General features: G+C 47.7%; 1 protein-coding gene across 5 annotated transcripts in view; it reads left to right on the forward strand.

Annotated features, from left to right (window-relative positions):
- nfic (nuclear factor I/C) overlaps positions 1–27,671 on the forward strand; it is a 107,665-nt gene that overhangs the window by 10,840 nt on the left and 69,154 nt on the right. For all 5 annotated transcript variants that reach the window (XM_076278535.1, XM_076278534.1, XM_076278536.1 and 2 more), the window contains exon 2: positions 15,270–15,801. In XM_076278535.1, the coding sequence (XP_076134650.1) occupies positions 15,270–15,801 (532 nt within the window). The remainder of the gene's footprint in view (positions 1–15,269; positions 15,802–27,671) is intronic.

A 27,671-nucleotide genomic window follows, 5' to 3' on the forward strand; every position in this document is an offset into this window, starting at 1 on the left:
CAATAAATCCCTGTCAACACACAGACACTGCTTAATGCAGAGATGGACCGGGAGTGCGGAAGCAGTGGCCGTCCCAAGAGGGAGATCCTCTTGCGCTTGTTGTAGGGCTTGGACTTAGGTTTTTTTTGGCCGAGATTCTCCGCTCCAGAGCCAGTCCCCCGGCCATAAGCTAAATTCATTTTTTAAAGCAAAATCCATGTCCAAAACAAAGAAACGTTAACATAAAATCTTGAGTAAATTATACGCTCGCGGTGAGCCAGGAGATACATCGATATCGATCTGCATCTGCAGTGAGTGATGGGGCCTCTTTGTTTCTGCTTTTCTTTTGCTTGAGAAGCGTTTTTGGACAGGAGCAAATAAAAGAAAACAGTTTGGCTGAAGCCAGTTGTTGATGCAATGGGAGAGAGTCGGTGTGCATTTGAGTTTTGCAAGGCCACTTGCAAGGTGCAGCGAGTGTGTGTGTGAGAGAGAGAGAGAGAGAGAGAGAGAGAGAGAGAGTGAATCAGTGTGTGTGAGAGAGAGTGACTAAGTGTGTTTGTGAGGGTGTGTGATTGTATGGGAAATGACGGCTGGTGTACAGTAGTTTTTGTTTGACAGCAGGACAGGTGGGGGCTTTTGGGGATAAGGAACAGGGGGAAGGGTGGGCCTATGGGAGCTGTCAGAGGCCATGTCACAGGATGGACACCTGTAGTGAGTTTGGAAAGGCCTGGACTCAATTCCCTGCTCCTGCTAGAATTTATTGCTTAGCTGGCATGGGTGAAATATGTTTAGCAGGCGTTCTCCTCCTCCCCCCCTCGTTTTCTCTCTCCTACTCTTTCTCTGCATTTGTCTATCTTTTTTTGTTGTCATGTTTTTGTCTCGCTGTTCCGTTCATCCGCAATCCCATCCCCCGCTGTGGGGGTTCGAGAAGCCTAAAGACAAACGCACAGTGCATCTATTCATTCTTAGCCTTTCTCTCAGGCTGTCCTTTAAGAGCATCCTGCCTGCACACACTGATCTCACAGACATGACACTGCTCTCTGTGTGTGTGTGTGTGTGTGTGTGTGTGAGAGAGAGAGAGAGAGAGAGAGAGAGAGAGAGAGAGAACCCCAGGCCCCCATCTCCCTCTTTGCTCCTCCATCTGAGCACACTCTCCATTTCAACACACATCAACAACCCTCAGAGGTGTCATAAGTGAGACCCAACGAGAGAGGGAGAGAGTGTGACGGAGAGAGAGAGAGAAAATCACAGGGAGCGAGAGTGAGAGGGACTGAAGGAAAGAGAGAAAGAGAGCCAGAGGAGGGTAGAGAGAGAGAGAAAGAGAGAGACCATCCGGATAAGGACAGATACTGGGCACTGAGTGTGAGGGAGAGATAGGGCAACGGAGAGGAGTGAGAAGAGAGAGAGAGAGAGAGAATGGTGAGAAGAGAAAGTGAGAGAGCAGGCTGTGGAGAGAGAGAGAGAGAGCTGCAAGCCTCAGAGGTGTACTTATTACATGTCCAGACAGGGATCTTTGCGAATTAGGATCCGTGCCAAAGTGCTTGGGTGCTCGGAACGAGGACACGTCAACATTTGGCTTTGACCTAATATGACTTGGTAGCGTTGGCCATGCAGATTTAGGCCAGGCGGCAGAGTTGCACCACAATCCCTGGCGATGCTAAGCCCCTTCTAATGTCCTTTCTTAGTTATGAAATACTTTACATATCTGTGCCCCCATGGACTTGTTTCCTGCCCCCCACCCCACCACCCCACCACCCAACCACGTATCGCACCATTCCGTCCCTCCACCTACCCACCCACCAACCCCTCCACACGCCCTTCCCCAAGCGATTTTTACTCAATGTGCCACGGTTTTGCAATGCAGCTGGTCTGTGTTGGCTGAAACAAAGGACTTGAGCCCACAGGGTTTTTTGACACGAGCAGTCAGTTTGAGTAATTCATGAATGAAACCCTTGCTGACGGACACCCATTGACTTGCGTCACTTCGGTGAACCTAATAACTGAACACTAGCCTTCAGAAGGTTGTCTGTTTTATTCATTATTTGCAAGTGGCTATTGATATACGATTAAGCAACGACTCAGACAATATATATGCCATTCAGCCCCACGGGAGCAGTTTCATTCCGTATGGTGCTGTTTCCAACCAGCAGACCGCAACCAGCGTGTGTGTGTATTTATGGCAAGCATTTATACACCGGCAGAGAGGAGGGAAAGGGCAAGTGGAGGGATTTCCAAACAGTCCATCAGGCAAGGTGACTTGTCAGCCAGGCCGTCGCCCTGTAAAAGCCCCCTGCCAGGCAAAAACAACTGCTCCAGTGAATGGCAGTGCAAAGCCTAAAGCAGCCAGCACAGCTTTTTAGGCCAAAAATCCTCCCCCTCCTCCTCCTCCTCATCCACACAGGAAGAAAGGGGGGGAAAGAAGGAAAACACAGATATTAAGAAGGAAGCAGAGTTTAAAGCGCAGGCTTTGGTGCAGGCTCCGAGTGGTGCCCAGTTGTGGCACGACAGGGATTAGGGAGATTAGCCTGGTGGCGGGTTATGTAATTGAATGTAACAGAAGAGCGGTGGGGTGGGACGACGCTATCTGAGAGCTCCTGGGAAGCTAAGATGACAGCTCTTTAGTCTGCGTCGGAGTCGCGCCTCTTCTCTTCATGTGAAGGAAGTCTCTCTTCTTCTTGTTCTCTCTGTCTCGCTCTCTTTTAACTCTCTCCTTTCCCCTTTGTGTCTTTCTCTCACACACTTTCTCTCTTCCTTGCTCTCATTTTCTCTCTCTCTTGATCCCTTTGTCTCTCATACTTTCTTCCTCACTCTGTCACTTTCTCTCTCTCTCTCTCTTTCTCTGTCACTGTCTCTCTTCCCACCCACACCTGCTCTCTGAGGTTTCTGGAAGAAAGCCGTTTTGATTCAGAGGAGGTGGGGGGGTGTGGGGGTCAGGCAGAGTTTACTGTCCTCACGGGCCTGAAGCAGATAAAGTGCAATGGGGATACGCTCCTGGTATTCGCCGAGCTTTAGGTACACGCTGTTCAGAAGCCACCCTTCTCATGTGTCGTCTTTAAAGAGTCGGGTTCAGCCGAGTTCGTTTTTGATCTCTCGCTGACAATGTGACAGGGAAGTCTGTTGCTTAGCATATAGCTGGAAATCAGGTGAACGGGAGGTTACGGTGTACAGTGCAGGGGAGGCATCAGAGTGTTTGCCCATTGTTTCGTGTGGCGGAAGAATATTGGTGTACAATCCATGGTAGATCATTTACAGAGGGTTCCGTGACTTCTGATATTAGCTGTCAGTGCCATATTCTCTCCGAATCTGGAACTGGTTTTGATTTGGCATTTTTTCTGTGTTTGTGGTAGAAAAGTGAAAACGTACATTTTCGGTTAGAAGTGTCAGAAGTGGTAAGTGTCACCACTGTGTTCAGAGCATTGTATATATGCGTACATATATCTCTGGAAAAGGAAACAGATGTTCCTACTCAATAGTTAATCAAAGCAATAGCCTGTGTGGTCCATATTTTCAAACTCAAAATCACATCTAATGGTTGTACTGTTTCAGGTAATTCAGTCATTGCTTTGAGTGTTTTAAAAGAACAGGAAACAGTTTGTGTTAGTAAGACACTTCCAAATATTTATGTCTCTCCACTAAGCAATTAAATGAGAGAATAGGCTGTGATGACAAGTTATGCCAATATTGTTAGCACAAAAATGCACTGTGTAATTATACTCAAAGCCTCAGTTGATGATTTGGAAGCCACTCTTCTGTGTGCTTGAAGACTTAACAAGGCAAGGAGTTTACGTTAGCAGTCTGACATTAGAAATGCACAGGTCATTAGTTTGTCAATACACCAAGCATTTTTCCCCTGACTTCAGACCACTTCACAGAGAAGCCCTGGTTTGAGGCGAGCTGCTGAACCACACTTGAATGGCCCTTTGTTCAGTAGTGGGGAGATCCTTAAGTTGCCTGGCCTTTTGATGAGGCAGCGGCAGGGAAAGACGGTCAACCTGCTGCCTTGTGGATGCTGCGATTTGGGGCCCTGACGCCTTTGAAAAGCCCCGGAAGCTAAACTGGGCCAGATGAGTGTCAACCGGTCTTCAGATAACGTTCTGGCGCTTAAATAATTGAACGGCTTAGTATCATCATCTTTTTTGGGTGATAAATTATTCATCCCATTTGAAAGTAGATTTAATTTGATTTGGGTTTTTCGGCGATGCTATGGCAGTGAGGGAATAGAGAAGAGATACATCAAGAGAGGAAGAAAGAGAGAGAGCGGGAGAAAGAGAGAGAGGGTATGAGAAAGGAGATAGGGCCTAGTTAATTTACCCTGGATTCTTCAGGATTAGACCTGGTTTGATACTGAAGAGGGAGTGCAAGCTAAATTCAATTACACTGCAAATGTAATTAAATGCACAGAGAGAGGGAGAGAGAGAGAGCACAAGGGTGGAGATCGCCAGTTCAGCCCTGTTGCTCGACCGGACCATGTCTACATAATGCGTCCTCAAGCAACCGCCAATGTTAACTATCAACGAGTGAGAGAGTTCAAAATGATTGTGTCTCGACCATTGAGCGAGGGGTGTTGTTCAATGACGGTTTTGGGAAAACGCAGCTCAGGTCAGCTCCGCTCTGCTCCGTGTGAGGAACAGATGGGGGCTAATCCCCTTTCCTCTGATCCCTCTTGGTGTCACCACCTCCCAATTAGCCACTGGGATGGCTAAAGTTAAATCACCTGTTTAGCTTCATCTAAATTAGCGGGCTCATTACCTGTTGAATCAAACTTCAAAGCACATCTGATGGCCTCTGTGAAGATAATTTTTGGCTCACCATTGTGTCTGCTGGAACTGAACCAAATTTGGTCGTTGCCAGAGGAAGGGGAAGCCTGTACACAAAACGTGTTTTGTTAGCATGTTGTTGTGAGACACAGTTTTGAGGGATATTTTTTATAATTTGCAAGTACTATGTTCAAGTCATTCATTTTGTGCACACAAATAGAAATGACTGTCCAACTTTCCCAAAATTCCCAAAAAGAACTTTTTAAAACTGAAAATTTTAGATACAATGAAAAGTTAAAATGAATGCAACAATTCTAAAATATATCTGACTGTCTCTGTGATCAGACTTGGCTGTCTGTTTAGTGCTGTTTTGATTGCTCGCTGGATCTCACGTTCTTCTTGGTGTCGTCTGGGTTTATGGCCTCGTTACACAAGTGGGTTTTGAATAGCCGTAGTCGAGCCTCCGCTCTGGGTTTGTGTTGCGGAGCTGCTGGGAGGAGGCCCGGCCTTTCCGGACGATCGTTGCGTGGTGTTCCCCCATCGTCTGCTACAGTAACAGGAGCCTCTGCAAATGCTGCTCTTTGGGACTTCGGCTTAGTTCTGTGTTGTTGTAATAACAGCATTAACAGATATGTGCTCAGTTTTGTTTTTGCAAAGAAGGCAGTGGGCATGTAAAAAAAGGTGGACTCAGATGAAGACACCGAAGTGTTGAAACATTAGTCTATTGCTGTGCACTGTAATAAGATACAACTAAAAGCCATCTTGGTGTTCTCCGGCGAACCTTCTCCCTCTCCACAAGGCAGTGGGCATGTTGTGCTCCTGTGCCACAGTATGTTTCAGGCAGTTTTCTTTTTTTTTTAATCAAGCATATAGTTTTACTTCAGTCTCCAAATTAGTGGTTTCCACCCATCTGTGGTGTGTGAACACTATGGCGTGTATAATTCTTGGAAGAAAAGGCGTTATTTTATAATGCTGTAAGTAATGCTGTCTGTTTAAAATATAGCGGCGTCAGCATGTTAGCTGTAGTGAAACACAGAACAATAATTTCTCCTTGCTTCACTGCCGTGAGATGGAGACTCTACTCAAAACCGTAATTTTATATGGAAAAAAGTATCCGTTGTAAAGGGATTTTGTACTGCAAACACAGGCTTTCATAATACCGTCAAATCTGGCTCCAAATAAAATGAAGAATGTTGTAATCGGGAAACAGCTGCCCACGGTGGAAATACAGTCCACTGAGCTCCTCTGCCCGTGCATGGTGATTGGGGGGGATTAAGATGGGATGACAGATAGCAAGCTCTCACTGTCACAATACCACGGCTTACCAGCTCCAAGCTATCAACATGATTGAAAATAAATCAGCCGCAAATCATTGTGGAAGGTAGTGCTGAATGGTTATTATTCTATCAGGTACAATAAACAGACTAGGATAGAAAATGATTTGGGGCAAGTAGAAATAAAATGTATACTGCTTGTCTTTTTGAGAATTGCGTACATAATATAGCCTACATTTTCAGCACAATTTTTGTATGGCATGTGTGAATACGGCTGTGTATTTTAATTTCCATGCCTACGTATGCACTGTATTTGTGTGTGTGTATGCGTGTGAGCGCGCTTGGAGACCACTGCAGTACAGGGGTTAGCCGAGGTAACATCTTTGTTTGCCATCACTTTCACATGGGAAGGCCTGACGTGTACACACGCCCTCAGCCTGCCTCTCACTCCTCTCTCCCCTGACAGTTATTGATGGGCCGTGGTGCACTGGTATTTACAGGGCCACAGCAGCTTGTTGTTTTATTGAGCCCTTTATTTATTTATTTGCATGACTATCCCCTTTATTTCCATATTACAGTTTCAGCACCAGCGTATCAATTTTCAGCCTGACCCGATGCGATAACAGCCAATGTGACCTTCCGGGCAGAGACCACGAAGGAGGGGCCGTTTATTTTAACTCTCACCAGATGTGTTTTCATTCATAAATAAACTTATAGGACCGCTGAAATAATGGCCGCCATATTAATGTTGACATTGCACCACAACACAGGCCCCGACTGGGAATGGGAAGACAGTGCGTGCATGTGTTCTGCACATGCCTGCCGTTGTGCCGAAGTTGTGCGGGCGTTTGTGAGAGGACCAGTCAGCGGCGAATTGCCACAGTGGCTCTAATTCGGGTTAGTCAGCCTGCGATCGTGAATCGACAGATCTCCACTGCGCGCGCGCGCGGGGGGGGGTGCTCTTCTATGCTGTCCGCGAGACCGTCGCCTGTGGCCTATTATGAGTGTGTGTGTGTGCGCAGCCTCAGAAGTAATTGTGAGTGTGTGCGAGGTCGCAACCCCGGCAACCTGCAGGCATTGAGATGGCGAGTGGACCCTGAGCCAGGCTTAAGCTAGAGCGAGGGTGGGGCTGGGGGGTGGGGGATGAGGAGGAGCGGGATCACGGCCTCCCAGAGCGCCTGCCCCACCAGCGGCGGGCCCCTGTGGGAGGTCACGGGCGTCTGCCCATTCGACCAGGCAATCCGTTTAATCCCTCATAATGGACGCGCTTTGTCCTCCACTGGCCGAGGACACGGCTCAAGTGTGGTTCTTTTGCCGTTTTCAAAAGACCTCACTGCCTGAGTTGACCCCCCACCCACCCCCACCGCCTCTGCCACAGCCTCTCCCTCACCCGCACCTCCACCCAACCCTACCCATCACACACCCCTCACTCTCAGAGGCTCGCTCTGGGGTTTTCACTTGATGGAAAGCTGAAGAGAAAGCCAGAAAAGAGGCAGGGAAAAGGGAGAAGAAGAAGGATGAGGGGACATGGGGCGTGTGGAATTTGTATTGATTTCAGGCAATGTTTCCCGTCTCGTTTTTCTGTTATGCTGCACGGATCAATTTATCAAATGTATTACTGTCGTTGTTCCAACAGGCTAACACCTGCACCTGTGATCAGCGCTGGCAGCACTGTCAGTTTCACTGTTAGATATCAGTTGAACTGCTCCCACACTGAAGATACTGTGGTCAAACTGTATTGTGAAACTCTGTGTGTGTGCGTGTGTGTGTGTGTGTCTGTGTATGTGTGTGTTGAGAGGGGAAGCCTTACTCACAAATATCAAGACACCAGACGTCAGGTGTTATATTTCATTCTACTGTGAATATGGGGTTTCCAGCACCATCTTGGTATCTTGCTTTCAGTCAACACAGGCCTTCTGTTATAGTAAGACCAAGAACTCTAACATAAATAATCTTTCGTTATTCTGAATTAATCTGAATCACACAGAACAGATATAAAATATATGCAAACAAATGAACATAAATGGGCAAAATAGTGCTGGAGTGCATAGCACCGATGACAGCTGATAGAGGTGGGTTCAAATTCAAAAGGCAAATTTCTTTGAACGTTGTTTTGTGAACATACTAAATTGTTAAATTGAGATCCTAACCCTGCCTCCTTCAAACCATCAAACCATTAAACCAACCATGTGTGTGTTCGCAAATGTTCACACAGTGAACGGTAAGCAAACAAAAAAAACTATTTGAAATTTGAAAAACGTTTGCGAACGTTTGCCTTCTTTGGCTATTTTGGACGCACCTCAGATGCGGCCCATGACCAGCTCCCATCGGGGACCCAGTCTTGAGTCAGTCTGAGGATGTGTTCATTAGTATGAGCCCATCCGCAGAGCCCCTTTCAGCTGCATGATGTCCTCACAGCCCAGAACTGGGCTGACGCTGCAAAACAAACATTAAAACCCGCAGCACAAACCTTCAGCGCAGACCCTGGGGGATCGTCCGCGTTGGACTGTAGGGGATGAATCATTCTACAGACGTTATAAAAGTCAAAATGTCAGGGACCAAGCAGGATGTGCAGGATTTGATAGGCCCATGTAAGGAAGATTGCGATTTTCAGATTGCTTAAAGCCGTTGTAGACTTTGGAGAGACTTTGGAGAAACAAAGGTTTTCACTTGTAAATCGGTTTGCTCCCTAAGCTCACATGAATGATGTCATGTATGGGAACGTTTTTTACAACAAAGCTGCTCTTCTTGTGACGATGCGAGGGGATGAGACCCTAAGAACAAGCCGTGAGAGACACCATCTATCCAACTTCACATGTGTGTCTCACAAAGGCAGGCACGCATGCACACACACACATATGCATACATAGAAACAAGCATTCACACTCCCACAAACAAGCAGTCACACACCTCCTTCACCTTACTTTCCCTTTTCCCACGTTACACTCATTGATCTTTTAATGGTGCAGACAACCCCTCCTTCTCCTCCTCTACCCCCCCCCCCTGTGCCCCCTCCCCTTTAGATCCCCAAACACAGGATGCCTGTGTCAAAGCACACACACACACACAAACACACACACACACAAACACACACACACACACACACACACACATGCAAGGGCAGTGCGTAGTATGTATAGACCTCATAAAGGCAGCGCCGCTATAAAGTGCTAATTGTTGCTCGGGGATTGGAGCCAGGTTGATTATGCTGATCCATTTCAGTAGGCTGGGCCCTACATGCACCCCAAACAATACTCAAACTAAGCCTCACCGCACTCTCTGGATGGGAAAAACCAACGGTATTTATCCCGTATTGTTTCAAATTAATGCTCTATGAAAAAGTCTTTTGTTAAAGGCATAAAGAAGCACGCTCTTTTCAAAAAAAAGAGCTTGTTTATTGACTATTCTGTCTAGATTTTTTGCGAGCTGGTGGTGTGTAGACATAAAAACTAAAACACGCACCGAGCCGCCAGGGTCTGACTATAAGGGGTGTTTGCGGGACAATTAACGTGAATGAACTCCGAAAACGCTTTCATTAACATAGCTGTCAGTGAAGTAGTGTTTGGTGCACTACGGGACTCAGGTTGCAGAGGGAGATTGCAGACGCTGTAAAATCAATGCTCCGCACTGCTCGCACAGATAGAGTGGAGCGATAGAGAGAGAGAGAGAGAGCAGTGAAATAAAAGAGTGGAGCAATAGAGAGAGCGAGCAGGGAAATAAAAGCAGAGAGAGGGAGGGAAGGAGTAATGCCCTGAGCTAAACTCCAACACTGCAGTGTTCCCGCCTCCTGCTCGGCTTTCCTGGTGTAGTGCAGAGATTGCTTCCGCCCCCCCTCACTCCGTCCACCACACTCCACAACCCCCCATGCCACCCCACCCCCCACCCCCCATTGTCATGGTGCGTGGCTGAATGCTGACTCAGCACTAATGCTGTGGTGAGGCAGGATGACTCACTGCTGGAAGTCAACACCACATTCCCTTTGACCCACTTCAGTTCACTCAGCGTGCCTGCAGAGCCCTACCCACCTTCTTCCTCTTCCTTCTCTTCCTCCTCTTCCTCATCTTCCTCTTCTCTGGGACGAGGGAAAGGGGAAAGCAGCCAGCAGCTGCTGGGTGTGCTGCACTTGCCCCCTTAATCCATCCCCACTGGGAAACCCATCCAGCCCCCCCCCCTCTGTTCCTGGGCAATGTCCTGCTCTCAGCCCACCCCTCTCAGGTGGGTCAGTGGAGTGTGAAGGACAGGGGAAGAGCCACTGAGGGATGGAGAGTCCCCAGCACGTGCTCTCTGTTTGAACTTTTTGCCCTTGTGTTGGTCATAACTGTGTCGCCTGATTTTTTTGTTTGTACGCTTTTGAATTCAATTTACTTAAGTAGATAAAACCTTTTCCTAGAAGAGGAAGTGTTTCATCCTAGAAGTACAGTATCCGGTGTTAGTCATATTCGAGTCCAGCACTTATCACAGTCTAACGGCCCATTGTGTGCAAATGTGTCTCCCCAGATCTTTCCCCTTTGTGCGTAGCTCAACAGAGCATGTATGAGCTTGCCTTTTGGATGCAAACTAGTAGCTTTTCCACAAATAATTGTTCTCATGTGGTCTAGAAGTTGCTGTTTTTGAATCAGTGTTTAGAAAGGTCGGTCAGAATGTGCTCTGTTATTTCGCTGTCTGAGGGAAAGAGAGGGAGGGGAGAAAGGGAAACAAATTTGGCGCCATATTCTGTGAGTCTGTTGCAGTTGGCTTGGCAGGCTGCAGATGCATGGCATGTTGTCGATAGTGGAGGGCATTTTTCAGCTGGTCGCACTCAGCTGTTTTCTGCATTCTCTTACCTTCAACCAGCTCAGGGAGGGAGAGAGAAAGAGAGACAGACAGAGAGAGAAAGAGACAAAGAGAGAGAGAGTAGGCAAGGAGAAGGGGAGAATTCAGTGAAACCGTGTCAGCTGTTATCGGGGCGGTGTGTGTCTAGCGTCTTTGGCAGCTGCAGAGGAACCGTTCAGGAAGGGCGGGGAGTTCTGCCATTAGAGCTCAGAATGGCATTCTCGATTAATAGTGGCGCTGCAGGATTCCAGAACTCTGTAACATTTTCGTTCCTCTGGCATGCAGCTCTGTCTCTCTCTCCCATTCTTTCTCTCTCTCTCTCTCCCATTCTTTCTCTCACTCTCTCTCTCTCTCTCTCTCTCTCTCTCTCTCTCTCTCTCACACACTCTGTTTGTCTCTTAGGGCCAGGCAGAGAACACATGGCATTGGAAATACTGTATCCTTCTGCTTTGCAGTTTTCCATTCACAGGGAGCTCAAATAGCCAGATCATTTAAAATAAGTTACATTTTAAGATGTCTGCTGTGGGATTAGTTGGGTTTTTTAAAATGATGCATTGAGAAAAAAAAAGTTTCACACACCCTTTTTTCATGCAAACTTTTCCGTGCTTGCGTAGGGCTCCAAGCAGAGCTCAAGTGCCTTGCGCGGGTGACAGGGGTGTCACTATGGCGACACAATGTGTCTCCACCACAACTAACCCATTCTGTCATGCCTCCTCCTCCAGTGCGGCTCCTCCCCTCCCCCCAAGTCCGCTCGGTTTGGAAAAAGATTTGTGAAGAAATTACATTCTCTGTTTAAGACATAATAAAAATGGTATCCCGGCAACCAACGGGAATAAAAACACATCTCCCTGGACCCAGCAATAACAAAATGATTCAATTACTGCATAAATACAGCTGCGAAGGCCATGTCTTTTTCCCTTTCTCCATATGCACGAGTCGTCCGGCTGGCCCTGGGTTTTCTCAGGACACTCCATTAGCCTGCATCCAGAGTCTCGGGGGTGGTGCCCAGCCAGCGGAACACGTGCCAGGGGCTGATAGCCCAGCAGACCTGCCCGCTGCTGGTCCTCGGTCCGATCAAAGATCCCCAGTCCACGTGGCACACTGGGGCCATTCATCGCCTCTGTGTTTATCAATTACACTCGTACAGTTAATGTATAAACAGGTCCCGAGTCAAGGCGCGCTTTTGATTTTGATTGTAGGAAAAGCAGAGCATTCCACTGGAGTGTGTCCAGGCCTAATATGGAAAAGGGAGAGAGGGAGATGGGAGGAGGGGGGGTTGGCGGGGGGGGGGGGGGGGGGGGGGGGGGGGCGCTCACTGAGCCTCTCAGATCCTTTACTGTTTGGCTCTCACACACAACTCCCTTTTTCCCCCCTCCACTCCTCCTCCTCCTCTTCCCCCTCTTCATCTTTATGTTAGTGAAGTAAACAAGCTCGAAGGCAAAGCCTTATTCCATTTGAAGATAAATGGGTGCAGCTTGGTTCCTGATCCCTTTGTCAGACTCCGAGTCTCGAGAAGCAGCCGTAACGGCCGTAGAGGGAGCATGTGATTTATGTTGAACGACGGTGCCGATAGGCAAGGCTCGCAGGTGGGAACAGGATAGGCTTTTGCATGGCCTGTCTGTAGACGCCCGTAAAACTGTTGGTTTCCACAGATGGAAGCAGTAGATGGTGGTTTGGTTGGGGTGGGGGGGGGCTATGAAAACAGTGGAAGCGTAATAAAGCTGGAAATTGGTGACTATATGTGCACAGGAGGATTCTAGAATACGTCAAAAGTCCGGTGCACAGGTCTGGAGTTCAACTTCGACTGCCGTGGAAGCGCTTTTCAAAAACACGGCTTGCCCGCCAGCAAACGAGAGCCTAATTAATGTTTATTTTTGCCTCGGGAGTGGTTGGTGCATAAGTGAGCGCTGTACTGTATGTGTAATGAGAGTCAATCTCTCTCTCTCTCTCTCTCACTACATGGCTGAGGAACATGTATGGACAGCTGTCTGTAAGAATCGGCTCTTTTCAAAATGCACGCAAGTTTACATGTCGGACGTCTTTTAAGGCTTAAGACAACATATATGCAGTGAGAAGAGGTACTGAGTTTCTCACTGGGGCAAGTGTCACTTAAATTAAAAGTACTAGTTTGGCCGTCGACTCAGACTGCAGAAAAAAAAAACTTTATTTTTGGCATAACACTCCTCTAAGCACTGCCTCCACATCAAAAGAGACCGACCTTGACACCAGTGGCAGTTAAGGCCTTTCAGTTTGCCGCCGCTTCTTTGGAAATTCGCGAAAGGCCTGCTTGGATTGTCTCTGTCTCCTTACCAGGCCGGATCTCTGGTTTCTATCAGCCGCGTTTCTTTCTGTAAGCTTCGGAAAGTTTACACTGTAACTCTATCGCGGCTCCGTGGGTCCTCTTCCGCCACTGATTACAGATCTCTGTGTGTACTGTACATTTGGCCGGGCAGGACAACAGTCTGTCGACCTCAGAATTACAGCACAATGTTTTTCTTTTGAACTTCTTCCTCCAGCACAGAGTTGAAGTCACTGGAAATATAAACACATTATGGCTCGGCCGTTGCTCCAGTGCAAAAATAGACGTGAAAATCTGGTTTCCTGCTCTGGGAGATGAGGCCTATGTGCTCTTCTTGCCCTGTTCATGAGAGTGCTGTGTGTGTGTGTGCTGACCGATAAAACTTCAGTTGCTGATTGCAAAATCTCAGAGGTGCCATTGTTCTCAAACAATGTAACTTAGTCGAGTGAAAGGTAGTCGCTGAATAATAGTTTTATAATATTAGATAGCTGCAGGTAGCAAGTGTATATTTATGTGAGTACATTTGTGTTTGTATTGGGAAAGGGGAAACGGGGGGCGGGGGGTGCTTAGGGGTATGGAGGTTCAGAGGTGTCCTCTTTTTACCCCGGCAAACAGTGGTGTCAATTTTCAAGTACAAAAAACAGAGCATGTTCGGTTTATTCGTGACAGAGTGAAAGTATTGCGTGGGGAGGAATGAGAGGGGGGGTGAACTTTAAAGGTTTACCTAAATCCGTTGTTGTGCGCACGCGGCAAGGCCAGCCTAGCCGGCAGCCCTGGTCCTGGGACAGCTGGAAGCGTTTAAAATGTTGTGCTGCTGAGAACAGCTCAGACTGTTTATTGCATGAGATCTGCAGTGTGCCTCAGTCATGTCCAATTAGACCGCACTGGCAGGCTCGCGGGTTGCTCGCTTGCTCTCTCTCTCTCTCTCCCTCGTCGTCACCATCGCTTACACCACTGACCCCCCCCAACCCATCTATCTCCCCACAACCACCGCCAAAATCACACCCCTGTGGTCCAGGCTGTTCAACTCCTCCATGACACCATGCAAAATGTACGCTGCCAGAAGGATGCTTCTAAAAAAGAAAGTGACCCCCCCCGACCCGCCTTGCTCGGAGACTTCTTACCGTGTCGGCTTGCTGCGTTTAATTACGCCGAGGCCCCCAAAAATGAAAGCGGCGCCCGCAGATCCCCTGCTCGCTCGTGGAATATGTGGAAATATCTGGAGCGATTATTACCGCAGAGTTTTCTGGAGGAATGATCTGTCCCCCTTTCCCTTCATGCACACAAAGCAGACCCACACACACACGCACACACACTGTATGCAACCTCAGTGCCTTAGGTCCTTTTTTGACCGTGGCGTGCGCTTTTGCCTAGTTTATGAGCACATGGATTTAAAGTGGCATTTATGATCAAGTATGGCAGTTCTGCAGTGGTGTTCTAGCATGGATGAATATGGAAGTAATTAGCAATTCTAAATGAATGTTACAGAATTATGGTGCCCTAAACAGTTAAGAAACTGTGGCTTGCCTCAAAGGCGCACAGATGTGTACTGTTGTTGTTGAGCTGTCACCACTAAGAGGGAAAATAGTCAACAAAACTTAATTGGATAAATGATTGCTGTGTGTGTTTAGGGGTGTTACTCCAAGATGGGACACAATGAGCCGCTATTTATGCAACTGTCTTTTATTTTAGGAGCACCATGTATGTTTGGTTAATCCCATTATACACACACATGTGGATTTCATGTGAAGTCTTCCAGTGCTGTATCCGTTTTGGCCCATGGATATTTTGGTCAATTTTTTAAAGCTTGTCTTATTTACACACACTGGGTTGTTGAAATAGAAAGCAGAACAGATTGTAGTCTATGGTGGAATTTTCTTGACGTAACTATTCAGTGAAAATATCCAGCACTGATTGAGACTGACAGTTGACCAAATGTGGTGGAGTCCTGCGTTGTTTGGTAAAGTCCCTGATATAATTAATTGGAATTGTGCTGTTTGTGGCCTTTAAATCAGACTTTCCGTTGTTATGCAACTCATTCTGCAGCTGCGGTTGATTGTCTCTGGTGGTCTACTGTGTGGCGTATGATTAACTCAGTCACATTAAGTAATGTCTAACCCTTTCGTTTCCTTCTTGTTTCTTTTGCAGGATGAGTTTCATCCGTTCATCGAGGCCCTACTGCCGCATGTGCGTGCCTTCGCCTACACCTGGTTCAACCTGCAGGCGCGCAAGCGCAAGTACTTCAAGAAGCACGAGAAGCGCATGACCAAGGACGAGGAGCGCGCGGTCAAGGACGAGCTGCTCGGCGAGAAGCCCGAGGTGAAGCAGAAGTGGGCCTCGCGCCTGCTGGCCAAGTTGCGCAAGGACATCCGGCCCGAGTGCCGTGAGGACTTTGTGCTGACCATCACGGGCAAGAAGGCACCCTGCTGTGTGCTGTCCAACCCCGACCAGAAGGGCAAGATGCGGCGCATCGACTGCCTGCGGCAGGCCGACAAGGTGTGGCGCCTGGACCTGGTCATGGTCATCCTCTTCAAGGGCATCCCGCTGGAGAGCACAGACGGTGAGCGGTTGGTCAAGGGTGGCCACTGCGCAAACCCCATCCTGTGTGTGCAGCCGCGGCACATCAGCGTCTCCGTCAAGGAGCTGGACCTCTACCTGGCCTACTTCGTGCAGGAGAGAGGTGAGTCAGACGCCCCCCCCCCCCCCCTCCTCCCCCTCCTGTCTTGTCACGCTGCCTTTTCATGTCTGATGAGCGAGACTTGTTTGTGATGTTGTTGTCGAGTGAGCTCACAGAGATAAAAAGGATGTTTCTGAGTAAGACAATCACTGATCTCTGATCACTGATCACTGATCACGTCAGTGGAATAGATTATTGTTTTTGAGCCAGTGACATTACTTGTAGCATTTGGGGGCGAGCCAGTGAGTGAGTAGACCTGGTCTTGTCATCATCTTTAACATTTAGGAATGACCTTATTTTTGTGCAAGTTGATATGTTGCGTAATTTTTGAGTCATCGGTGAGGTAAATGTGCAGTCTTGTGCGTGGCATGAAATGACAGATTATTATTGACTGAGATAGATGATCCTTCTGCAGCATGTCCTCAGATGACTGTATGTCTTTGTGAGTCGATGAGATGACTACTATCTTTGTTAATTTCTTTTCTGGCAAGGAAACAGTCCCCCCCCACCCATCCTCTCTTTAGCCATCTGTGACTTGAGCGCGTCCAAAACAAATAGTTAGTCGCAGCGCAGCTGTGGCTGGTCACTGGTCTGGTTCCTAATGTACATTCATAGCAAGGATGCTAAGTGCTTAGTGAAAGCTGCTGAGTCAGGGCCTTTGTTAGCGAGGCCAGGAGTATTATTATAGCTGTACATCCGGTCACATAGTAGAGACTGTGGCCACTGACCTTTTTAAAATAAGAGTTTTACTGTTAAACAGTTTTGACAGGCTGCTGCCAGAGCACAACTTAACAAGAGGGACAGAAACAGCAGCAGCAAGAAAGAAAGCTAGACTGAGAGACAGGTAGAATGGAAGGATATAGCAGAGAGAGCGAGTGAGAGACAGAATGCCGAAAAACGAAAGAATGTGGCCCAACCAAGTCCTTGTCGGTGTAAATCATTTTAAATGAGCGTGGCTTCCAGACGCCAACCTTGGCGATGTGTTAAAATTTACAGTGTTGTATAAAAGGGTGCAGTCTGGTAGTTAGCGGGCAAAGCTGGGTGCCAGCTGATGCGTGGCCTGCCTCTGGAAGCCGCCAGTGCCCCTGCCACCACCACCGGACCACGAGGTTGGCACAGAGTCTCTCAGATGGGGCAGGGGAGGGCTGGCACCGTTGAGCTGGGAGCACTCTGGAGCTAAAGCTAGCGCTACTTCATCTGTGTCTGTGTTTGTTTGTGTGTATGTATGTGGTTTGTGTCTGTGTACAGAACTAGTTCTCCCTCCTCTCTTAATGGATGTGTGTGTTCTCCTTTCCTAAACCTTTAAGTATCTACATTGTAGTGCTAAAACTAGCTCTATGTAACTCCTCGTGTGTGTGTGTGTGTGTGTGTGTGTGTATATGTTGTGTGAAGCTAGTTGTCCCTCCCTCTCACTGGTGTGCGAGTTCTCTTTTCCTAACCTCGTATGCGAGTGTGCTTCTCATAGCATTCCTGGTCAATCTCTTTTTATCTTTCCATATGAAATCTTACAGTCTTAGCATGCTATGTTCGAGGGCTTGAACAGACATTGACAGAACTACCTGATGTTGTTATATTTTAATACATTTGGATTTTATTTATGATTAAATACAGCACACTAAATATAGTTGAATTGACTGGCATTATAGCATCATTATTATAGCATAATAGCATCATTATGGGTTGGGTTGGTGTAATCTCACAAGTTACCCTGTGAAATATTCAGTCCTATTACAGTACGTACATACACACACACACACACACACACACACACACACACACACACACACACACACACACACACACACACACCCACAACAACTGCAAGTTGATGTGCAACCTCTCTCTCTTCCTCCATCAGTTTCTCTCTCTGTTTCTCTCTCTCTTTCTGTATGAGTGTGTGAGTGAGTCTATGAGTGTGTGTTTGAGTGGTGCAGTGCTATGGTGTATTTATGGCTGTAGTGGAGTGGTCAGCGTGTCAGAATGATGGAGGCTGAGTGAGAGCTGAGCCGGGAGGCTGAACGCGGGAGGTGGGTGAAGAGGGGAGCGGGGTGTGAGCGGGACACTGTGCTGCGGCCTGGTTGCAGCAGCAGGGTGACTCAGCATCACCACCCACAACCCCACCTACCCCAGTCCAATGTCACTGTGCCAGCCCTCCCAATGCACTACATTACCCATAACCCCACACCAACACCACCAGCTCACAACTCACAACTTCCCCTCCGGGGACTCTACAGTCTCTATCACTACAGTCTCCCTTGGTTTTCATAATTGAAGTGGTATTCTGATATCCTCTCATTGTTTGGCTATGCGAATGATTAAATCAACATAAATATATAAACAATATTTACTTTGCAAATATACTACCACTATATCATAATATATGGTAAATGAGACATCAAGGTATGACAATCCACTTTAAATATGCATTAAGTTACTAAGTCATTAAGCTGTATGCAAAACATTTCAAATATACTGTATACTGTGAGTCATAGTTAATTTGCAAAGCACAGAAAATAAACTTTAAGTCAATAATAAACATCCATGCAAAAGTAAGTCGTAAGTGCCTGTGCAAACTGTTATATTCAGTTAGCTGTGACATTCTGTGTAAAGCATTTTGAAGTGGATCAGATAGGGGCTTGTCTGGAGGGCTAAACTTAGCCTCTGGTTGTTGGAGAGACATGAATGAGAACAGGAGGGAGACGATCCAGAGAGCAAGAATCACTCCAGTCTTTAGCTGCTCTTCTCTGGCACTCATTTCTCTCTCTCTATATTTCCCTCTGTCTCTCTCTCTCTCTCTCTCTCTCTCTCTTACATACACACAGTCACACACTTTCCCTCTTTCTCTTTCTCTCTCCCTCCCTCCCTCTCCTCTCTCTCTCTTTCTCTCTCTTTCCCTCTCCCACTCTCACTCACACACTCTCTCCCTCTCTTACCCCCCCCCCCCCCCCTCGACCTTCACCCTCTCCAGTCTGGGTCAGGTCTGCCTCTCTGTCACCAGACCTGCCTAATAGCCTACAAACTCCTGGCTGTAAACGCTCAGATAAGAAGCCGGGGCTTTTCACTTTCACTCAGAGCAAAGGGAAAGGGGGAGGAGAGGAGAGGAGGAGGGTGGGAGGGTGGCGCTGAGTGAGCGAGGCAGGAGGAAGGAGGGAGAGGAGGGGAGGTGGGGGTGGGGTGGAGGGGCAGAGCAGCCAGTCAGCATTTGTTCTTAAAGGCACAGTACTCCTCGTTTTCTTTTTTTTTGGAACTGACACACAAGGCAGGTTCTGCTCCAGTTCCTCTCATTCTGTCTCCACAATCTCTCTCTTTCTCTCTCTGTACTGCTCTCTGTCTCTCTCACTTTCTCTCTTTCTCCCCTCTCTCTCTCTCTCTCTCCCTCTCCTCTCTCCTCCCATTCTGTCTGCTGTTGTTTCTGTCTCTCATTCTCATCCTCTCTCATTTTGTACCCCCCCCTCTCTCTCTCACTCTTTCTCACTCTCTTGCTCACTTTCTCTATATTCTCTCGTTCACTCACTATCCTTAGGCTCCTCTCACTCTCCCTCCCTCTTTCTCTCTCCCTCCTTCCCTCTTTTTCTGGTCTGGCTCTGTGGTGTAAAGTCTGCTCTGCAGCAGCAGCTGCTGTTGGCCGGTCTGTGTGTGTGTGTGTGTGTGTGTGTGTGTGTGTGTGTGTGTGTGTGTGAGAGAGAGGGAGTGTTTTTGGCCCGCGCACTCGTTTGCTGCGATATGTTTTGGTATCTTTACTAATGAAGCGGACAGCAGGGGCAGGAGCCCTGCATGGCACGGAGTCCAAGGACAACACGGCTCACCACTTACCCACACTCTTATCTCGCCCTCGTCCCTCAGCCACGCCAAATAGGCTCACTCACTCTGGAAGGGAAACAGGGAAACAGTCTAGCTCGCTTTTTTTGCCCCTCCACATTCGTTTTTTTGTTTTGGGGGGGTTGGGGGGGTGTTACATTCTTGATATTATCGATTAAATACGTGTGAAATGCTTGGGTGCGTACTGAGAGCTGCCCTCATCTCCATCTCCAAGTCACATGATGCTGTTGAAAAAGTGTTCATGGTGAAACACACACACACACACACACATACACATTTACACACAGTGTCTTTGAAAACTCTCTCCTGTTTCTGCTCTGCTTTGGCTTGGGGATGGCGATGGGAGTAAATGCGGCGTGTAAAACGTGTCAAAACAAAAGCCACGCTGGTTCTCCTTATTTGACACAACATGCTTCACAGGAATAGAGATGTGTGTGTGTGTGTGTGTGTGTGTGTGTGTGTGTGTGTGTGTGGAGGGGGGTGGGGGGTGGCAGGCAGCTTTGGTTGGTTGGGGGTGGGGGGCACAGTCAGTGCAGGCCAAGAAACTACCGAGGGCCTGTCAAGCCAAGAGTTCTTCCTGCTTGCCTTGACCTCCCCCTGAACCCGCCCTCCTCCGCTGGCATCTTGCTGAATGGCGGCTTCACAGAAAAACCCTTTGTGTGTGCACTGGACTGTTTCTGGCTCTGTGTGTGTGTGTGTGTGTGTGCCCGCACATGTCTGTCTGTGCCACAAGTGTCAGTGTTTGGGGGGGGGGGGGGTGACGCTGGTGGCAACAGAACAGAGGGTGATCCTGCATGGTCAGACATGCGCGCACACACACACACACACAATCCCATTGCAGAAGCACCACACACACATTCATGCAAAGGCAGATACAGAAACTAACACGTGCACACACGCACGCACGCACACACACACACACACACACACACACACACACATGTTCAGTAAACACAAGGACAGAGGAATGTGCTCCACTGCTGCAGCAACGGAAATTTAGAAGGGGTGGGAGGATGGGGGTCACCTCAGGTCAAGTTCAGCTCTGTTAAGTGGCGTCCAACAGGGGGTGGTGTTCAGCGTGCGGTCAGATTGTCTTAAAGGGATCGCACACACACTCACGTCTTTCCGTCAATAGCCCCCGTCAACTGGGCTTTATTGATCACCTTTATGATTATCATAAAGTCCATGCATCCTTTTTAAAGAGCTGCACACTTAAGAGTTGCACAGTTGTACTAGCACCTGTTATTAAATTACCACATGTCTCCAGTCCATAACTAAACAGGCTGTGTTGGAATGCTGATGAATAAGCATAACAACTTAGTCTCTGGGGTTGCAGATGTCGGATGACATATGAATTATAACAGGAATTGAGGAATTCGGTGGACTTTTTTTGCCTTGATCGTTGGCTGAGTTTCAGGTCATATCTCTGTGAGATGGTGCGAGAGTTTCCTGTAGCGGAATGGCCTGTCTCTGTTGACAGTAAATAAAAGAGTGTCTTTCCCTCCTCCTCCCCTCCCCTCCCCCCCCCCCCCCCCTCTCGGTCATGAGCGAGTGCACAGAGAGAAGCTGGAGATTCTCTCAGTTGATGTTTGTGTGCAGAAATCAGTCGTGCAGCCCTTAGCTCCAGGATACTCTCCAGCACTCAATAACTTCATTTGGGCTGGCTCGGATTCCTCTAAGACCCCCTCTGTCTTCACCTCGCTCTCTCTCTCCCTCTCTCTCCCTTTCTCTCCATTTCTCTCTCTCTCCTTACCTCACTACCTCTCTGTCTCCTTTCTTTATCCCTCTGCCTCTATCCATTTCTCTCATGCAGACACATACACATACTCTCCTTCTCTTACTGTCTTTTTTCTTTTGTCTCTGCATCTTCCCAGTTAAATGGTCTTTCCACCCGCCTCAGGGAGGGGAGGCAGAAATGCAATAAAGGCCATGGGTTAGATAGATGGATGGACAGGGAACGAGGGAGAGAAAGAGAGAGAGGGGGGAGAGAGAGAGAGGAAGAGAGAGAGAGAGAGAGAGAGAGAACAACAAGCCAGGGAAGGAGGGAGGTCAGGAGTGAAAGTCAAAGGCACTGCAACTCCATGGTAATCAATCCGGTCGATCGATGTGCTGGGGCTTGGGGCGTGTGTGTGTGTGTGTGTGTGTGTGTGTGTGTGTGTGTGTGTGAGGGCTGCCATTGTGCTGATGGTGTGCTCTGGGCCTGAGCTGCCCTGGGAGCTCCCATCTGAGAGAGAGAGAGGGAGGGGGGTGAGTGCAGAGCCTCGTGATTCACACCAGCTCTGAGCCAGATCAGGGCCTGCTCAGAGCTAGAGTCGGATGGAATCTGAGAGGAGAGGAGAGATGCAAAGGATGCTGGGTATGCTCTCATGGGCTCTGAGTGGGAAACCGCAGAGCAGACGAGAAAACTCCCTTCCCTTCTCTTCTCTTCCCTTCTCCTCTCTTCTCTTCTCTTCTCTTCCCTTCTCTTCTCTTCCCTTCTCCTCTCTTCTCTTCTCTTCTCTTCCCTTCTCTTCTCTTCCCTTCTCCTCTCTTCTCTTCTCTTCTCTTCTCTTCTCTTCTCTTCCCTTCTCCTCTTTTCTCTTCTCCTCTCTTCCCTTCTCTTCTCTTCCCTTCTCCTCTCTTCTCTTCTTTTTCCTTTTCTTCTCCTCTCTTCTCATCTCTTCTCTTCTTTTTCCTTTTCTTCCCTTCTCCTCTCTTCCCTTCTCTTCTCTTCCCTTCTCCTCTCTTTTCTTCTCTTCTCCTCTCTTCTCCTCTCTTCTCTTCTTTTTCCTTTTCTTCTCTTCTCCTCTCTTCTCATCTCTTCTCTTCTTTTTCCTTCTCTTCTCTTCCTTTCTTTTCTTTTCTCTCCACCACTCAGCCCTGCCTTTGTGCCAACACAAGATGTGGATCTGTGGGTCAGTACAAAACATTAGTGGCATTAACTATGTACTGTCTCTGGAAGGTTTCTGTTAAAAAGAAATGATCATCAAGAGGGATGTTAAATCCAAGTGGGCCAGATCTATGCCAAGTGTGGGCCAACAGGGGTATGGGCCAGTTGGTAGTGTATGGCTTTTTTGACCATGGAGCTCTTTTAGATGTGTCTGTTTTCAGATGTTTAGATCTTATATTTCTTCATTGAATTCGTTATGCGCCTGCCGTTTAGCTGGTTGCACAACACGCTAACAACTCCAGGGGTTATTGGGTTCACTACAAAGGGAGCAGACTTACTGATAAAAACATGCATATGCACACTGTACTGAAAGTCATTTTTTGGGAAAAAAACTTAATCTAAAAGCTAAATTATATGACTTAGATATATGACTTATTATGACTTAGACTTAGTTGTTCAAATGTGTCTTGAATAGACAGTAGATGGACTGGTTGAGTATGCTCTGCCTATTTTAAGTTCACCCCAGGTCACCCTGAGCTGTGGGCACCATAAGTGTGGCTAGGGGTAGATTAGGCGCTGCCCTCTCTGATAAGCGGGCCATTTAGCGGTCTGTTTGTCTCAGCGTTAGAGCTCACACGTGCTATCAGAAAACAGCAAAGGGCTGCGCCCAGGTAGCAAAGCCAGGGCTGTAGAGATTTGCCTTGATGGAACTTAAGAAAGAGCTAGAAGGTTGTGTGTTGACACCCATGTGACAGGTTTCGGTCAGATAGTGACTCTTATTCTGACTGTGTGTGTGTTTGTGTGTGTGTGTGTGTGTGTGCGTGTGTGTGTGTGTGTGTGTGTGTGTGTGTGTGTGTGTGTGTGTGTGTTAGTTGGTTGTTAATGTATCCAATATAAATGCATGTGACAGATTCTGAGGGTGTGTGTGTGTTTGTCAGTGGTTTGTTACAGTATCCACTATAAAAGCGTGTGACCACTTCTAAGATTGGGGCTGTGTTTGAGTCATGTGACAGATTCTGAGTGTGTGCACTGTGCATGTCATTTTGTGTTATAGTATCCAACTTAAAGCCATCTGACAGGTTCAGCTTAGGTAGATGGAGTCATGTGTGTCTGTCTATATTTACATGTGTGTGTGGGTCCTATATTTACACATACATATTTATGTGTGTGTGTGTGTGCATGTGTTTGTGCGTGTGCTTGTGTTTGTGTGTGTGCATGTGCACCCAATTGTGCAACACACATTCGTCTTTCAATGCTGCCCCAGCCATGCAGGGATGTGTGTGTGTGCGTGTGTGTGTGTGTGTGTGTGTGTGTGTGTGTGTGTGTGTGTGTGTGTGTGTGTATGTGTGTGTGTAAGGTGGGGGTCTCACACCACGGCCTTCTCTATCATTCTTAGGGCACCAAAGTGCTAGCGCGGCTTCCAGCTAGACAGAACTGATCTCCGTTTTCCGCTGCTAACTGGACCTGACCAGCACCTCTTGTTTGTGTGTCCCTCCGTCGAGGTGATCGGAGGGTCAGCCTCACTGGGGCTCTCAGATTACCACCTCCCCCAGACCCAGACACGGCCCACGAAAGCCCTTGGGGCAAGGGGTGGGAAATATCTGTCCTTCTTGGCCCAAACAGAGGCAGAGAGAGTGAGAGAGAGAGAGAGAGAGAAAGAGAGAGAGGGAGAGAGAGGCAAGGAGAGGGACAGAGAGAGAAAAATAGGCATGGGCGTTGGAGAGGGAGAGATACAGAGAGTGTGTGTCTTTTTCGACCGCCTATGTAAAATAGTTTTCCCAAAAGTGCACCCCCAGCTGCTGTTGTGCAGAAGGACATCTTTATTGGTGTGTTTTGTACTGGGGGGGGCTCAGCCAGACCCGTGTGTGTGTGTATGTGTGTGTGTGTATGTGTGTGTGTATGTATGTGAGAGTGTGTGTGTGACACAGAGTCCTTTACACACATCCTCCGCAGCTGCCATCTTCACAGCTGCCGGGCTGCATCATCAAGCCCCCAGAACCTCCTTCGCTCACATACACACACACACACACACACACACACACACACACACACCCTTCAGTGAAAGGCAACAGCACTGTGGAGGGCCAGACTCCGGTAATGTAGCTGTTTTGCTTGGAGTCATAATAGATGTGTTAACAATCCTTTCTTAGCGCAATCAGTGGGCCGAACTACCTGACTGAGATAATTATGGTTTGTTTGAACAATTAGAGTTGAGATGAAATGTTTCAGCTGTTCTGCCTCAGCCATATGGTACTGCAGTTCTCTCTCTCTCTCCTCTCTCCCTCTCTCTGTCTCTCCTCTCTCTCTAGCTTCCTCTCTCTCTCTCCCTCTCTGTCTGTATGTGTAAGGTTTGCAAGCCTGCAAAATTGCTGGTGTCGTGCCTTGGTTTGACCTGTGAAACAAACCTCACACAGAAGGGTGACCACAAAAGGTTTGGCAAACATTTACTTGATCAGTGATTTAATTTCTCTCTGCACTGAGACTTTTTAAACACAGCTCTTTTTTTCCCCCCACGAAGAACATCATTAACTGTAAGGAAGTTTATACGTGACTATTTTAGTTGAAGTTCACGGTAACGAGAGAGGATTGAGCGCTCAGGCATTTGATCTTACTGTAAACTCTCCCTGCCTGAGCAGCTGATGTGTTGTGATTTGTAAACTCGAAACAGTCAATGGTTTCACATGGGTGTCATTTTCGTGGACGATGCGTCATACCCAGATAACAGATAGCTCTGCAGCCTCTATGTGGCTCTGATGCACATTGCCGCAAGATGCCATTATGTTGTGGTGATGTCATTTACCATCATCACTTCCTATGTCATTTCTTCATGCAATGCATATATAAAGGTCTGAGGAAACGCATCATCACCATTCTAGTACTCAGAATATATATTTTTTTTATTGCGCATTACAAGAAATGAAACTGTTCAGCTTTGACACTGTGTTGCCATTTGCAATGGATGACGCAAAGCTTTTCAAGCTCTGGGGTTTCCAATGTGTCAGTCGGCTTTTCATGTGGTTTGCACAGTTGCAGGCATGCTGATTTCTGAAATGCAACCGGTTTCAGTGGGATCGCAGCTTTTGTGTGCAAACATTCCACGACTGATACTGCCGCAAATCTGAGATGACCCATTTCCAATGATCGGATGTTTGATGGTTTACATCAAAGCATAGATTACTTTTTCTTGTTGTGGGGGTAATCCCCATTTAGCTGAGTTGTGCTTACACCTGTCAGTTTTATGTAGGCTAAGGCTTTTTTTTATTCTATGTCTAACCTCTCTGGCTTTGGACCGTGTTGGGTTAGACTTGTCAAGGGTTTTGTCCTAATGTACTCCTGAGCTCCCCAAAGAGTGCTCTTGAAAAAAAGAATCGGCCATTTTCAGGGCTGCTGTACCATTTTTCAGAAATGTCAGTAACAGTTGAGTATTGAAAGAATCAACATCACTGTCAAATGTTGCATTGGTGAAAAGGCACGAAAGACATTCTAAATGTGGGTATAGTGGGGGAAGTGGGGGGGGCAGTGCATCATGGCCATCTCCTCCCTCCCTCCCTCACTCCCCTCCTGGCCCTAGTTCCTTTGAAGCGGCGCGTGTTTGGGGTGGCTTCAAGCAGGACGGAGGCCTCGCGGCCAGAGGGTGTTGGATGCGGTGCGGCTGATCAAAGCGCCGGAGGAGAGAAGCGACAGATGAAAGGCAGACGCAAAAGAGTGGAGCTGCGCCTCCCAAGCCGACCAGACCGGGCTGAGGAGACATGGGACGAGGCGGAGCGAGTCTGCCCATGTCTGCCTCCCCTCTTCTCGCTGCTCCTCTCTACTCCTCTCCTCTCCTCTCCTCTCCTCTCCTCACTGCCAATTGGCAACTCTCCTTCCCCCTACACTGAGACCTACATTTTGGCCTCCTTTCAGTGGGATTTGAGCAGGGACACACACACACACACACACACACACACACACACACACACAAACACACACACACACACACACACACACACACACACACAAACACACACACACACACACATATACACAAACACACACACACACACACACACACACACACACACACACACACACACACATACACACACACACACACACACACACACACACACACATATATACACAAACACATACACACACACACACACACACACACACACACACATATACACAAACACACACACACACACACACACACACACACACACACACACACACACACACACACACACACACACAGTCCATACATACATACACACGTGCCGAGTAAAAGTGGAGCACATATGCTCCAGATTGCAGTGTTTCCCTGTGACTGAAATCGTTCCGTCCCCCCAGAGGATGATGGGTAATTAACCGTGGGGTCTCTCTCACCCCCGACATCAGACTTGTCAGTAAGGAGGTGATATTCTTGGGACCAAGCATAAATACGACCGTTTATTTTCTCTGACATTTCCACTACATCCACTGAGAGTGCATGGGGCCAGAAAAATTAAAGACGGATCAAAGTATTTTTTTTTTTTTTTCCCACCCGTTTTATGTTGCATTGCTTTTAGTGGAAGTCATACACAGGTCAGCCAAGTTAGGGTGACATGATAGCGAAGTTTCTGTTGCCTAGTTTTTTTTCCCTCTCTTTTTTCGTGTCGGACAGGTATGGTTGGTCTGCGGGTTGCGGCTATCAGTAAATGACTCAAGGTTCCGAAGACATAAACGATTTTTGCTCAACGTATCTTGTCTAACCCCCTCCACCACCCCCCACCCCCATCTCAGACATCACTCATTTCTGTCCAAATCTCTGACGTCAGGGTTGCAGAGATAACCTTCTACAGGAATGACTAGGGTGTGACCCGGGACACCCCCCCCCCCCCAAAAAAAAAGTTCAGTCTACACTTTCTCATAAAACCCTTTCACCAGCTCTTGTAGCCTAAGATATAAGGCTAGTCCATAAACTCTAGCCTTGTTTGTTTGTGCCACATTGATAACACAATATTAACAATACTATGCATAATATTAAGTTGTTACAAGCAGTTATAAGTTTCATATATTAAAAGGGGATCTCAACAATGGCACCTGGAACCTGCTAGTCTATCTCTCTCTCTCTCTCTGGTGTGCACTGAAGATGCGTTTCCCAATTAATTAGAGTAAGTAACGTTCTAGATGCTGCTGCATTATCATCCTTGCATGTAACACG

Source organism: Alosa pseudoharengus, unplaced genomic scaffold (assembly GCF_046254945.1).
Source record: "Alosa pseudoharengus isolate Yale_2024_CS ecotype anadromous, Long Island Sound unplaced genomic scaffold, YU_APseudo_1.1 YU_APseudo_1.1_scf_11, whole genome shotgun sequence".
Lineage (NCBI taxonomy): Eukaryota > Metazoa > Chordata > Actinopteri > Clupeiformes > Clupeidae > Alosa > Alosa pseudoharengus.